The sequence below is a fragment of the Lucilia sericata genome, unplaced genomic scaffold (genome assembly GCF_015586225.1).
Source record: "Lucilia sericata isolate MDLA Ls3-8-SP2 unplaced genomic scaffold, ASM1558622v1 Contig000066F_arrow, whole genome shotgun sequence".
Taxonomy (NCBI): Eukaryota; Metazoa; Arthropoda; class Insecta; order Diptera; family Calliphoridae; genus Lucilia; species Lucilia sericata.
In genome coordinates, this window is record NW_023994100.1 from 64,041 (window position 1) to 79,521 (window position 15,481).

Genomic DNA, 15,481 nt, shown 5'->3' on the forward strand with positions numbered 1-15,481 from the left:
TGAAGCTTTATTAAGACCCTTACCTCCGTACGGCGCAGGATACATGGGATAGCCTAGACCAACATGTGTATGGTGATGTGTGTGTACGTGTCTTTGAGGTGGAGGACTTCGTGAATCTGATGTACTACCACTACTGACGTTGCTACCACTTCCGTTTCCACTTCCGCAACTAGGGGCCGCAGAGGAGTTAACTCCTGTTTGTGTTTTTTGGGGGTCATTAAGAGGGGTTCCTGTTATATTCGGGCCATTTCCGTGTGATTTTTGGCCTGTTACATCTTGCTTGTTAGAAATTCCAATATTTTGTGACGCTAAATTGTGCGGCAGCTGTGTGACATTAGTAGACTGATTTTGTACAGAGTGGTGACCAATAACATTTGAACTTATATTTGAATGTTGAGAAGTGCCAATATTCGGACTAGAGCCGCTTATTTTAATTGTACCAGACACATTACCCGAATTAGAGTTATTCGGTGATTTTAAAGCTCTTTCGCTAAGTTCGTGAATTTTGTGAGTAGTGTAGTACTGACTTGCCGCATGATGAAGTGCGTCTAGCGCTTTTGTTCCAGTATTTCTTGAAAGATCTTCTGGAGCATGATATCGAGGCATTGGTAAGTGATATGGTGGTGTATTGTATGGTGACGATGTTGGCATCAGAACATTTCTGTACATAGGATGACTTGGATCAAATCCGAAAGGAGTTGAAGTTATATAAGATGGATGTAAAAAATATTGCGATGTTGGTGGAGGAGGAGGACCTTGAGTTTCCATTGTTGGTTTTTGACCTTCTTGTTTTATAACTTTCAATTCTTCTTCTTGTTTATGCTTTGGTGATTCTTTAGAAGTATTTACAGAATTTGCAGACTTACTTACATTAAGAGATGTACTTGACTTAATTTTTATCTGTTGTTGATTCTGTGCTGTATTATGCTGTTGTTGTGAAGATGTTGTATCATCTTTACTTTGCGGATTTACAGATTGAGGAGGAGGATTTTGTACCTGCTGATTAACAGCACTTTGGGAAGAACTGTTTTGGCGACGTTGCTGATCGGAAAATATGTAGTATCTATAATTAAAATATAAAAATTTTTATTCATTGGAACTGTTGTGTTTGTATTTATATTTTCACAGTAAAATATATTATGGTCAAGAGACAATATATACAAGTAAAACTAATTTGACGAAAATTTTCGCATACTTCCACGTGATTGCCAATCTTGTATAAGTAATGAAAATATTTTTTTTAGGTTATTTGGAATCAAAAACATCACGCACCAACCCCAATTTCTAATATAAACAATTTTTTTAAGTTTTTATTTTTATTAGTTTAAATATTTATATATGGGTATTTTTTCCGTAAAGTATACTTTTGTCACATCGCGACTCATCACTGACTGATGTTTACGCAAATATACTATTTTAGATCCCTTAATTAAGAAGTTCACAAAAAAAATTTGTTGATCATATTTGTTTTGACCATATCTATGATTCTTATGGATCGATTTTACTGGTTTTAAACAGCTAAATTCTTAAAAGCATATCTAATTGAATTATTTAAGATTTGGATTCCCGAGTTGTACGGAGCCTTCAAAAAACTAGTTTTAAAAAACAGACGGACAGACATTTTGTGCGTGAACTTTTTTAACAACCGCAAAAAAAGTAATAACGTAGTTTCTCACATTTTTAATGCTCTATTCGATTATGCTATGCCAACTTTCATGTATACAACAAATGTCAATAGTTATATCCCTAATGTACATTAGAGTGTCCCGAGGAACAGCATTTTTAAGAATTTCATGTAGGAATACCTATCAAAAAAAATATTTTTTTTGGAATGGAAAAATAAAAAATAATTTTTTTAGATGGTCCTCAGTTCCATACCAGCAATTGAAAATCCTGACTTCAGTATAATTTTTGAAAAATAAAATGTCTTCGATTTTCTCAAAATGGGTCTCAAAACTTCTGTAATTTTCTCCTGATTACGGGAAAACTATATATATATACGTCATATATCAATATTTATGGCTTGACTGTAGCTATATTTCACTCTTAGAAAATTTTTTAATTCGAGGTTATATTCTATGCACGACTTCTGATATCTCGGATCCTTCCCCAAAATCTAAAATTGTGGCCTAACTGGAATAAAGTACATGGAATTATATGAACTATTAGCATTTAAAATGCTCACTTTTATGCATAAACACCTATTTTATAGATATTTAAAAATGTTCAAGTATTTATTTGCCAGGAAAAACAATCGAAATTTTTTTTTAAATGAACTAGGTATATAACACAGAAATCCTTTTTATTTTTCCAGTTACCAACCATTTCAGATCCTACTTCCTTTCAAAATAGAAGAAAGTTAACTACATATAACCTACAGCAATATAGTGGTTTAGCTATGTCCGTTCGACTGTCCGTCCATGTAAACCTTGTAATCAAACTACAAGTCGTAATTTTCCAGATAATTTGATGAAAATAGGCTTAAATATTTCATTTTACCAAAGGACGAAGTTGTTTGAAAATGGATTAAATCGGAGCTCTTAATTGTGGCTTGTCGTTATTTCCCTCTTAAACACTACCATTATGATGAAATTCTGCATCTCTAACTCCTATATGAACAGAAATCCATCCACCAAATTTTGATAGGATCGGTCTATAATTGATCCTAGCTCCCATATATAGGCTCTTTCAGAAAATCAGTTTTCATCAATAAATTGATTAAAGAGTAATGGACAAATTTCAATATAAATGCTTTATTAAAAAAGATATCACATTTTAGATATACTCATAACTGGCATCATATGGTCGGCCATTCCCGACTAATATTTTTTTATTAGTTTTTATTTCAAGAACTTCTTTTAAAATATAAAACTATTTAAGAAGAAGTTAATCTATCATTAAATAAATTATTATTATTATTACATTTTATAAAAATTAGTATAAACATTTTTGAAAATTGTTAAAAAAACCAAGAAATATGCAAGTAATTGTATGGTAAAAACATGAAATATTTTTATAAAGCATAACTCTTTAATTTTCATCAATTTTTATAAAATAAACTGTTTAGTTTTTATGTACCTACGTGATTTTGTTATTAATTAATAAAATTAAATGTTGAATAAAATTATCTTTCTTGTGTTAAGATAGGGGGCAGAATAAAATTTTTGTAAATTAATTTGAAAAAATAGTTTTCGACCAAGTGAAGAAAAATAAAATGCAGGGTTCTCATATACCAATTCTATTTCGTTATAGTCCATAGAATACGAATATATTTTTAGTTTTCCCCTATCACTTCGTTAACTTACTTTTTAAGAGCAAAAGATGCCAAAAAGAGCCATTTTTGAAGTTTTAAATTTGAAAAATCATAAGTTTAGTAGTTTTCATCCGATTTTCAAATCCGATATTTTTTTTAATGATACAAGTGTTGCCTTTTAATCCAAAAAAAGAAATCCAAAATTTATGGTCAAATGTCTGAGTTAAGGTCGTTTAAGTAAAAAACTCACACTTCTTTAAAAAATTTTCATTTTCATCATGCTCTACTTTGGCCATGAGGCAGTGAGTTCATCTTTTATTACTTTCCTGAAGAATCACATAAAGGAAGATTTCTAAAAATCTATGAAAAAACTGGATGATTTATGCCAATTTTTCTAATAGCATGTTCCTCGAATTTTTGGTTTTCTCCATACAAATTAATTTTTGTATAAAAATGTTTATAAACATTTTTCAAACTTGTTACAAAGAAAACCAGAAACATGAACCTTTTTGTATGGAAGAAATATGCAATATTTTTATAAAACTTAGCACAACTCATAACGTTTTTCATCAATTATTATAAATTGACCATCATTGGAAACCCAACTTAATGTGCCTTTTTTCAAATGTAATAAAAGCTAAAGTTACTGCTTCATGGCCAACGTAGAGCAGTATGAAAATTAAAAATTGTGAAAAAAGTGTGAGTTTTTTTACTTAAATAGCCGTAACCAAGACATTAATCATAAATTTTGGATTTATTTTTTTGGGTTGAAAGACAACACTTGTATCTTTAAAACAAAATATCCAATTTGAAAATCGGTTTCAAACTACCAAACATACATTTTTTAAAGTTAAAACTTCCAAAATATCTCTTTTTCACATCTTTTGCTCTTAAAAAGGAACTAAACGAAGTGATCGGGAAAAATTAAAAATATATTCCTACTCTATCGACTATAACGAAATGGAATTGGTATATGAGAACCCCTGCATTTTTATGCTGTATCACTGTGTAATTGTTAGTAGTTAGAACAGTACAGGTATTTTTAAATACCTGTAAAATAGCTGTTTATGCATAAAAGTGAGCATTTTACAAGCTAATAGCTCATATAATTAAATATACTTTGTTCCAGTATTGCCACAATTTTAGATTTTGGGGAAGGATCCGAGATATCAGAAGTCGCGCATAGAATATGACGTCGAATTAAAAAAATTGTTTAAGAGTAAAATATAGCTACAGTCAAGCCATAAATATTGATATATTATATGATACGATCGGACTTAAAATGGCGACGTTATATATAAAAAACAAACAGGGCGGTATTTCTAGGCGTATTTCAGTCGTACGGACATAGCTAAACCTCAATAGTGCTGTAGGACATTATTAACTTTCTTCTTTTTTGATAGGATCTGAAATAGTTTGTAACTGAAAAAAAGGATTTCTGCTTTATAATTCATTTCCAAAAAAAGGTTTCGACTGTTTTTCCTTGCAAATTAATTGTTTGTTGTGAGAACGGTTGATAATGAATATTTGAACATTTTTAAATATCTATAAAATAGCTGTTTATTATGCATAAAAGTGAGCATTTCAAAAGCCAATATTTAATTTTATTAAATGCTCTTTATTCTTGTATAGCCACAATTTCAAATTTTGAGGAAGGATCCGAGATATCAGAAGTCGGGTATAGAATATTACGTCTAAATAAAAAATCGTTTAAGGTTGAAATGTAGCTACAGTCAAGCCATAAACACTGATAGGTTACGATCGGACTTAAAATGACAACGTTATGAAAAAACTAAAAGGGCGATATTTCTAGGCGTGGCAAAAGAATAATTTTTATATTTTTGGAAATGTCACAAACATATCTTTAATCTTAGGGAGTGACTGTCACAACTTGTTTTGTACTAAAATTACAGCAATTTATAGTATATGGTCCGAAATTTAAAATAACAAAAAAAAAAAAAAATAACCCTTTAAAGCACTTGGGTTCAATATAACCTCTAAGTTCAATACTCTAATACTCTATATAATTTTAAAAATAAAAAAATTTAAATCATTTATATTCAGTATATTTGTTGCTATTTTAAATATCGGACCATATACTATAAATTCCTGTAATTTTAGTAAATACGGCCAACAAACATATAATATTTCGATATGTGTCAATGAGAATTTCCAAACATTGCAAAATTTGACTTTTGAGCTCCAAAGTTTACGCATTTACAACCCTATTGCACGTTTTTTCGAATTTCATACAAATTATTTGTTCTTAAGTCCACTTCGCCTATAGTTCATTTTCGTTTAAAGGCCAAATTTTCTTTGCATGCATAACTAATATTATATAGAAAAAGTATTTCATATAGTCCAACCTGTTTTTTGTAATACTTTTTTTAAACAAAGCAAAAAAAAATCGAATCATTTATTGTAAATTCTTTAAAAAAGAAACAATCTAAGATTACATAATTCTTTTAAAAATGTTCAACAATTCGCAATTTATATTTCATATAGAAATTGATATCTATCTTGTGTTTGATTTAGTCATCCAAATACTTATGCCCGAATTCAGAAAGAAAAGAAAAAAAAAGAAAACAATTTTTTAAATTTTGTATTTAATTTTTTTGTTATTGTTTTTCATATACAATTTTTGTACATTCTTCTTTTTTACATTCTTCTTTCTGAATACGGGCCTTAAAATGGATCTCATACTTTAAGTTTTTTTTTCGATTTTTATTACAATAAGCTTTTATTTTGTTTCAAAACGTGGTTTAATTGAAGAAAGTACATACTTTGTATATAGTCCAAAATGTGTACTATATCGGTATTCAGTTATAGTCCATAAAGTGGCTTAAAAAGAAATTCGGTTATAGTCCAAATTCGCTTATAGTCCACAAAAATTGTGCAACTGTAGTTGTCGACTATAAGCGAAAACTACTATATATAACTTCAATGACATATTTTATATTATCTGAGAAATAAGATCCTGTAAATATTTTGTTTAAAATGTATAACAATAAAGAATTAGGACATATTTTCTACAATATTACAAAAAAAAAGAGTTTTTCGCGAAATTGGCAGAATTCAAATCAAAGGTACAGCGAAACTATACTCCAGAAATCGATCTATACTTCAGAAATCGATCACCACCATCATCCCATGGCTAATTATGATATTTAGGAGCAGCCTGGAAACAGGATATATTCCTAAAATATGGAGGGAGGTTACGGTGGTATTTATCCCCAAAGCGGGAAAAATAAACCATAGCACCGCCAAAGACTATAGGCCGATCAGTCTGTCATCGTTTTTATTGAAAACATTGGAAGGATTGGTCGACATCCATGTCAGGAACATCATCTCTCCTGATAATTTCTGTAGGGCACAACACGCATACCTGAAAGGGAGGTCGGTGGAGACAGCCTTACATGACGTTATCGGAACTATAGAGAAGGCACTTGACATAAAAGAATATGTTATGGCACCTTTCTTAGACATTGAGGGTGCGTTTAACAACGTGAACATATCCGCAATAGTCGATGCACTGGGTACCTACGTGTTGATCAGCGGATAAAAAATTGGACAGTAAACATGCTTGGCAAGACAAGGAAAGTTGTGACAAGGGGCACACCACAAGGTGGTGTCATCTCTTCACTCCTGTGGAATCTTGTCGTAAATAAAATCCTTTTCAGACTCAGTAGGAATGGCTTCAAAGTAGCCGCATATGCTGACGACGTTATGCTTCTTATTCAAGGGAAATTTCTTCCCACAATAAGTGAACTCATGGAATCAGCCCTCAGCGTTCTACTATAACGGCCAAGGAAAACGGTCTGGGTGTCAACCCGGCCAAAACTGAACTGGTTCTTTTCACCAGGAGATACAAAATTCCAAAATTCAGACCTCCGCGTTTGGATGGTACTATTCTAAATATTGAATTTTAATAGGACATTCAAGACCACAATACCGACAAGGGATGATTGGGCCGCGAATACTGTCCTAAGGGACGACGCAATCTCAATACTGATGGCTCAAAGACAGAAACTAAATATTCTACTGTCTCTTCGACTACCTGACACCTGCACGGCAGAGATATATGCCATCAGGCAGAGATATATGCCATCAGGCAGAGATATATGCCGCGAGAAGAATCCGGGAACTAAATCTCGAAAATTCAACTATACATATATGTATACTTGGACACACTTGCATCAATCAAGGCTCTTAACTCCAATGTTATTAAGTAGAAATGTCTTCTTACTTGTATTCAATTATTGGCATAACTGACACAACATCATGTTGAGTTGATATGGGTTCCAGGACATGAGGGCATCCGGGGAAATGAAATATCTGATGAATTCGCAACCGAAGGGTCGTCCATAGACTTAACCCGGGTTGACACCCAGACCGTTTTCCTTGGCCGTTATAGTAGAACGCTGAGGGCTGATTCCATGAGTTCACTTATTGTGGGAAGAAATTTCCCTTGAATAAGAAGCATAACTTCGTCAGCATATGCGGCTACTTTGAAGCCATTCCTACTGAGTCTGAAAAGGATTTTATTTACGACAAGATTCCACAGGAGTGAAGAGATGACACCACCTTGTGGTGTGCCCTTTGTCACAACTTTCCTTGTCTTACCAAGCATGTTTTCTGTCCAATTTTTTATCCGCTGATCAACACGTAGGTACCCAGTGCATCGACTATTGCGGATATGTTCACGTTGTTAAACGCACCCTCAATGTCTAAGAAAGGTGCCATAACATATTCTTTTATGTCAAGTGCCTTCTCTATAGTTCCGATAACGTCATGTAAGGCTGTCTCCACCGACCTCCCTTTCAGGTATGCGTGTTGTGCCCTACAGAAATTATCAGGAGAGATGATGTTCCTGACATGGATGTCGACCAATCCTTCCAATGTTTTCAATAAAAACGATGACAGACTGATCGGCCTATAGTCTTTGGCGGTGCTATGGTTTATTTTTCCCGCTTTGGGGATAAATACCACCGTAACCTCCCTCCATATTTTAGGAATATATCCTGTTTCCAGGCTGCTCCTAAATATCATAATTAGCCATGGGATGATGGTGGTGATCGATTTCTGAAGTATAGATCGATTTCTGGAGTATAGTTTCGCTGTACCTTTGATTTGAATTCTGCCAATTTCGCGAAAAACTCTTTTTTTTGTAATATTGTAGAAAATATGTCCTAATTCTTTATTGTTATAACCTATTTACACATACACGAAATCCGTTGCATCCGTTTTTGGCCTTTAAGCGGAATGGACTATAAGCAAAAAGTACTGTATAAATCGGGAAATCCTAATGCGTAAACTTTGGAGCTCAAAAGTCAAATTTTGCAATGTTTGGAAATTCTCATTGACACATATCGAAATATTATATATTTGTTGGCCGTATTTACTAAAATTACAGGAATTTATAGTATATGGCCCGATATTTAAAATAGCAACAAATATACTGAATATAAATTATTTAAATTTTTTTATTTTAAAAATTATATAGAGTATTAGAGTATTGAACTTAAAGGTTATATTGAACCCAAGTGCTTTAAAGGGTTATTTTTATTTATTTTATGTTTTTTTTTTTTTTTTTGTTATTTCAAATTTCGGACCATATACTATAAATTGCTGTAATTTTAGTACAAAACAAGTTGTGACAGTCACTCCCTAAGATTAAAGATATGTTTGTGACATTTCCAAAAATTATTTTTTTGCCACGCCTAGAAATATCGCCCTTTTTGTTTTTTCATAACGTTGTCATTTTAAGTCCGATCGTAACCTATCAGTGTTTATGGCTTGACTGTAGCTACATTTCAACCTTAAACGATTTTTTAATTAGACGTAATATTCTATACCCGACTTCTGATATCTCGGATCCTTCCTCAAAATTTGAAATTGTGGCTATACAAGAATAAGGAGCATTTAATAAAATTAAATATTGGCTTTTGAAATGCTCACTTTTATGCATAATAAACAGCTATATTATAGATATTTAAAAATGTTCAAATATTCATTATAAACCGTTCTCACAACAAACAATTAATTTGCCAGGAAAAACAGTCGAAACCTTTTTTTTGAAAATGAATTATAAAGCAGAAATCCTTTTTTTCAGTTACAAACTCTTTAATATCCTATCAAAAATTTTTCGCAATTTTTCAGATAACACTAGACAACACTGAAAATGCATTTGAAATAAAAATAAAAAAAATTGTTATGAAAATTTCCGGTTAGCTCTAGTTTCCGAGATATTGTGGTTTTTGTAAAAACGTTATTTAAGAAATTTTTTGGTATTTTTACTTTTTTTATTTTTTTAATATTTATTTATTAATAAAATTCATAATTACAATGCTATGTCTCAGCGCCTTTTAGGCATTGTTGAGGCGAGTTTGCAGTATGTTTTCTAAATTTTATAATCTAAAGATTCATACATTATAAACAAAAAAAAGCTTCTATAACAAAATATCTACATGTTGAAGTAAAAATTCTTTTAATAGTCTTTTAAAAGTTGAAATTCGGTTTTCATTTTTCAAATATTGTGGAAGTACATTAAATTCGCGACTACCAATAAATTGTATTCTTTGTTTAGTAGTTTTTCAAGTCTACAAAAACAACTGATAAATCTCCAGAACTCCTTGTACTAATTTAATGATGTCGTTGTTGAAACTGAATTGTATGGTGTCCAATATTTCGAAATCGTTCATTGTACAAAGACGTTGTTGGATAAGTTATTGGAAGATTATGTACTAGTTTTAGTGCTCTGGTTTGGATCCGTTGTAGCGATTTCAGTTGGTTACTTTAAGTGCAGGCGTATATAATAGCTAAATAGTTTAATTGACTTTGAATTAGGGCATTGTAAACCAAAAGCTTAGTAGACATTTCAAATTTGTTCTTAAATGTATATGTAAACCCACAGCTTGTGATGTTTTTCTTTTTAATTGCTGAATGTGGTGATTCCATTGGAGATTACTTTCTAGATGTAGACCTAAGTATACTTAATTTCTCAGAACCGACCAATATTCATAGAGTTGTTAAACAACATGGTAATCTACATAAAATTGTCTATCATTAGAGTACAATCATGCTGACATTTATTGGAAGATACCTTGGATGTCCTGCAGCGAAGTTGAAAATTGCACTTTTATTTTATTTAGCATTTATCCAATTCACTATCGGTATCGTATTGTTGTATCATCATATGTTATTAATATTTCGCAGACAAAATTTTTTGACACAAAAACAAAAAAATTGCGAAAACTTACGACATACAACGTTACGGCACCGATTGTGAATTGTGTAATATTTTGAATTCATGAGTATGTAAAAATAACAAACAAAAGTTGAATTCAATTCGAAATATTTCACTGCGTTTTTAACGAATTTCCAATTTCAACCGAAAAGTGGTATTATTGGTTTGTTTTGGTAGTACTTTATGGAAAAACTCAAATGAATTTAGTACAAATTATTGTTATAAGGATAAAACAAAAAGAAGCTAAATTTTCAACTTCCTTGCTTTACTGTCATCATTGCCCGTGTTCTGTAACTTTCGAGTCGAGAAAAAACATTGAAATATTAGAGTCTTCCACTTTTTAGATTTTTGATTCAAATAATATTTAAACTAAACACATTACAATTAACCAAAATATATTTGAATTACGTGTGTTCACCCTGTTTTAAACAAGACGATTATATATTTTTCGATTTTTTTGTCGATTCGAAAGTTACAGAACGCAGGCACATGATTATATTCTTTAAAAAGATAATTTTGTGTAGATTTCCATGTCGTTAACAAAACTTTGAAATTTAGTTCCAGTTCTGCAAAATTAAGTAAAAACTGCGAAAAAGTGGCAATATCTCAAAAACTAGAGCTAACCGAATATTTTAATAACGATTTTTGAACTCAGCGGGTGGAACTACGTAGGATTTAGCTATTTTTATTTAAAAGGCACGTAAAATGTTCGATTTTGTTTGTTTTGTTAAATTTTCTACCAAACAGCTTAATTCGTTTGATTAACAAATTAATAAAAGTTAGATTTAATTTATTATATAATTAATTTATACAATTGATGAATTAATCAATTTTAATTTTGTCCCAATTATTGAATATTAATTGATCCGTTAATTTGAAAAAAAGTATTTTTTAAATTTGTTTTACAAATTTCGTAATTGATATCATTATTTTGATGATAAGTAGGTAATTGAAACGCATTCTCAGTTTTTTTCTGTGAAAAGATTGGTTTCACGCGATATTTTTTAAATTGTGAAAGTCTTTGGATCAGCACTAATATTTGCGTAATTATTTTGTTAAATTTTCAACTCCTTCATCTGCATATCTGCGGCCAAAACAAAGATTTTGGGCGACATATTTTAATAGATCGAAAACTGCTGAACATATTTATTTCAAATCAAACTTTAGTATACAATTCTACAGGGAAATGCAAGATATATAAACTTAATTTTGCAGAATTTGGATGTACTATAAATAATGTGACCAGATGGTTTTAGAATAAAAGCGGGATCCGAGTGATTAAAAAGCGGGATTTTGAAAATTTCCATTCATTAAATCGGGATTTAATAAAACTTAATAAATAAATACAAATCTTATATACCCACAATCAAACCCTTGTCATGAATATGTACATTAGAGTGGGTCGGTCTCTATGGACAAAAAAAAGTTGTGTCAGTCACCCCCTAGGATTAAAGATATTTTAAAAACATTTCCAAAAATATAAAAATTATTTTTTTGCCACGCCTAGAAATACCGCCCTTTTTGTTTTTTATATATTACGTCGTCATTTTAAGTCCGATCGTTACATATGATATATCAATATTTATGGCTTGGCTGTAGCTACATTTCACCCTTAGACGATTTTTAAATTAGACGTAACATTCTATGCCCGACTTCTGATATCTCGGATCCTTCCCCAAAATCTGAAATTGTGGCTATGCAATAATAAAGAGCTTTTAGTTATATGAAATATAGGCTTTTGAAATGCTCACTTTTATGCATAAATAGCTATTTTATAGATATTTAAAAATGTTCATATATTCATTATCAACCGTTCTCACAACAAATAATAATTCCATAATTGATCCTAGCTCCCATATCGATAAGTTGCTCAAATAGTATATCGTCACCTAAAACGCAAACGGCCCTATCTAACATTTTTAAAATTTTACAATAGAAGCAAAAAACTATTGAAATTGAAAAGTTTGGTTAGTTAGGGCCGTTTGCGTTTCAGGTGACGATATGGAAATTAAGACAAAATTCAATATAAATGCTATATTAAACAAGTAAGAAATTATAGTCAGGCTAGGCCGACAATATAATACCCTACACCTCTTACAAAAATAAATGTGATTTAGTTTTCATAATAAAGCATTTAAGTTGAATTGTACCTTGCCTCAGATGTACTTAAGTCATTTATTTTTGAATAAAGTTGTGGACAATTAAGTCAAATTTTTAAGGGGGCTTTGTATAGGGGCTATGGTCAAATGAGACCCTATAACTATAAAATTCATGTCGGTCATCAAGGCTAGTATAGAACTTGGTTTTGCAGACTTTTGTCGAGATACGAGTTTATTAAACATAATAATGAACTTAAGAGCCCTATTCGGCGGGTTCAGTTGTTAACCATTTGTATTTCTTCGGATTTGATGTAGTATATATCCTCCTATCAACCTAACCTAGCCATTTGTAATAGTCTTCGTTTTCGATATCATAGTAGATCGTGTGCCAAATTTCATTGAATTATCTTCAAAATTGCGACGTGTAGTTTGATTACAAGGCTTACAGCCCTATTCGGAGGTTCAGTTGTATGGGGGATAGGTAAAATAATGGACCGATCTTAACCATTTTCAATAGGCTTCGTCCCTGTGAGAATAGAACCAAATTTCATTGAATTATCTTTAAAATTGCGACCTGTAGTTTGATTACAAGGTTTACATGGACGGACGGAAATAGTTAAATCGACTCAGAAAATGATTCTAAGCCGATTGGTATACTTTAAGGTGGGTATAGGTCCAATATTATTGTGCGTTACAAACATCAGCACAAACCCAATATACCCTCCCCGTAGGGTATAAAAATAAAACATATTTTAGTTATGCTCATATCTGGTATCATATGGCAGGCCATTCCCGATTATTCGTTTTTATTAGTTTTTATTATTTAAAGAACTTCTTTAAAAATATGTAACTATTTAAAAGAATCATAAAATAAATTTATCACATTTTATAAAAATTAGTATAAACGTTTTTAAAAATTGTTAAAAAAGAAACATGCAAGTAGTTGTATGGAAAAAACATGAAAACATTTTTGTAAAACTTAGCATAACACTTTAATTTTTCATCGATTTTTATAAAATAAAATGTTTAATTTTTATGTACCTACGTGATTTTGTTATTAATGAATAGAATTAAATGCTGAATATGCAATTTTTGTATTGTAAATTAATAAAAAAAAAATGTTTTTGACCATATCCCTAGCAAATTAATTGTTTGTAGTTTGAACTATACAGGTATTTTTAAATACCTGTAAAATAGCTATTTATGCATAAAAGTGAGCATTTCAAAAGCCTATATTTCATATAACTAAAAGCTAACTATTGTATAGCCACAATTTCAGATTTTGGGGAAGGATCCGAGATATCAGAAGTCGCGTATAGAATATGACGTCGAAATAAAAAATTGTATAAGAGTGAAATATAGGTAAAGTCAAGCCATAAATATTATAAAAAACAAAAAGGGTGGTATTTCTAGGCGTGGCAAAAAAATATTTTTTATATTTTCGGAAATGTTATTAACATATCTTTAATCGTAGGGGGTGACTGAATCAACTTTTTTTTTCGACCCACCCTAATGTACATGCATATGTATGTATATCGATATTAATATGAGCATCTGGGTGATTTTCCGAAGATGCTCTTTTATGGAAAAAACAATTTTATAGTACATATTTTTTATTTATGTAAAATATTATTGGTGTTACAACACTCAAACAGTGGTTTTCTTGTCACAAAAATATTGAAATTTCCGTTGAAATATTCTTAATAAATATTGTTGAATAAATGTCGGAAAAAATGAGAATGATATACTCAGATCCATAAGTTTGTAATTCTGGAATAAAATGTCAATAATTTTTTTGAAATTTATTTTTTAAAAAAACCTTATATAAATATTCCTAAAAATCTGGTAAAAACAAAAGGAACTGGTAACAAGTAAGAGTGTTATATTCGGCTATGCCGAATCACACCTCGTTTGACTCGAATGAAACTTACTTATGTCCAGTTATAAGAGTTAAAGTAATTTTCTGAAGGGGACCTTATATAGGGGGTAGGGTCAATTATGGGTCGATCCTCATAAAATTTGGTAGACAGAATTTGGTTCGTATTAAATTTATTTGTGTCGAATTTCATCGCTACACTCGTATTTTTAAACCATTAATGAGCGTTGCAGTCATTTTCTGAAGGGGACCTTATATGGGGGGTAGGGTCAATCATGGACCGATCCTCATAAAATTTTTTAGATAGATTTTGACTCGTATGAAACTTACTTATGTTGAATTTCATCTATATACTAGTATTTTTAAGCCTGTAATTAGCGTTAAAGTCATTTTCTGAAGGGGACCTTATATGGGGGGTAGGGTCAATTATGGACCGATAATTATGTCGAATTTCATCGCTATATTTGTATTTTTAAACAAGATATGGCTATTAAAGCTGCTTTTCGAGGGGCCATAATTTCATTGGTTGTGATGTGAAATTTTTATGAACAAATGGCAGATTAGAATTTTAGGTAGAAATTCTTCCTTTCGACTTTAAATTTTTTTGCCCTTTGTTATTAAAAAATCTATATAAATATAACTTTTTCTACATCATATTTCGTATGTTCCTCGAGAATCCCGACTAAAATCAGAATAGTGAGGAATCATAGTGTTTCCGGAAAATTCGATAAAATCACTCTGAAATATCTGTTAAAAAATAAAACAAATCAAATAGGGACGCAAACGGAAAAACTTAGTTCTACTGATTGTTAAATATAAGTTACAGATACACTGACGGTCAGTCACTTTAAGTGAGGATAAAATAATTTCTCTTTTTGGTCGGGGACTTAAAATACTAGTCATAAAATTAGATCGATCGACGGGTCCAAAAAGTTAATTTTCACTTGACACTTAAAATAATATGATTTTTTTAAAACATTAACTTTACGAATCTAACTGAAACATTT

General features: G+C 30.9%; 1 protein-coding gene across 3 annotated transcripts in view; it reads right to left on the minus strand.

Annotated features, from left to right (window-relative positions):
* Positions 1-15,481, minus strand: part of LOC119616296 (zinc finger protein 608) — a 426,494-nt gene that overhangs the window by 38,944 nt on the left and 372,069 nt on the right. For all 3 annotated transcript variants that reach the window (XM_037972641.1, XM_037972639.1, XM_037972640.1), the window contains one exon: positions 24-1,063. In XM_037972641.1, coding sequence (XP_037828569.1) covers positions 24-1,063 — 1,040 coding nt within the window. The remainder of the gene's footprint in view (positions 1-23; positions 1,064-15,481) is intronic.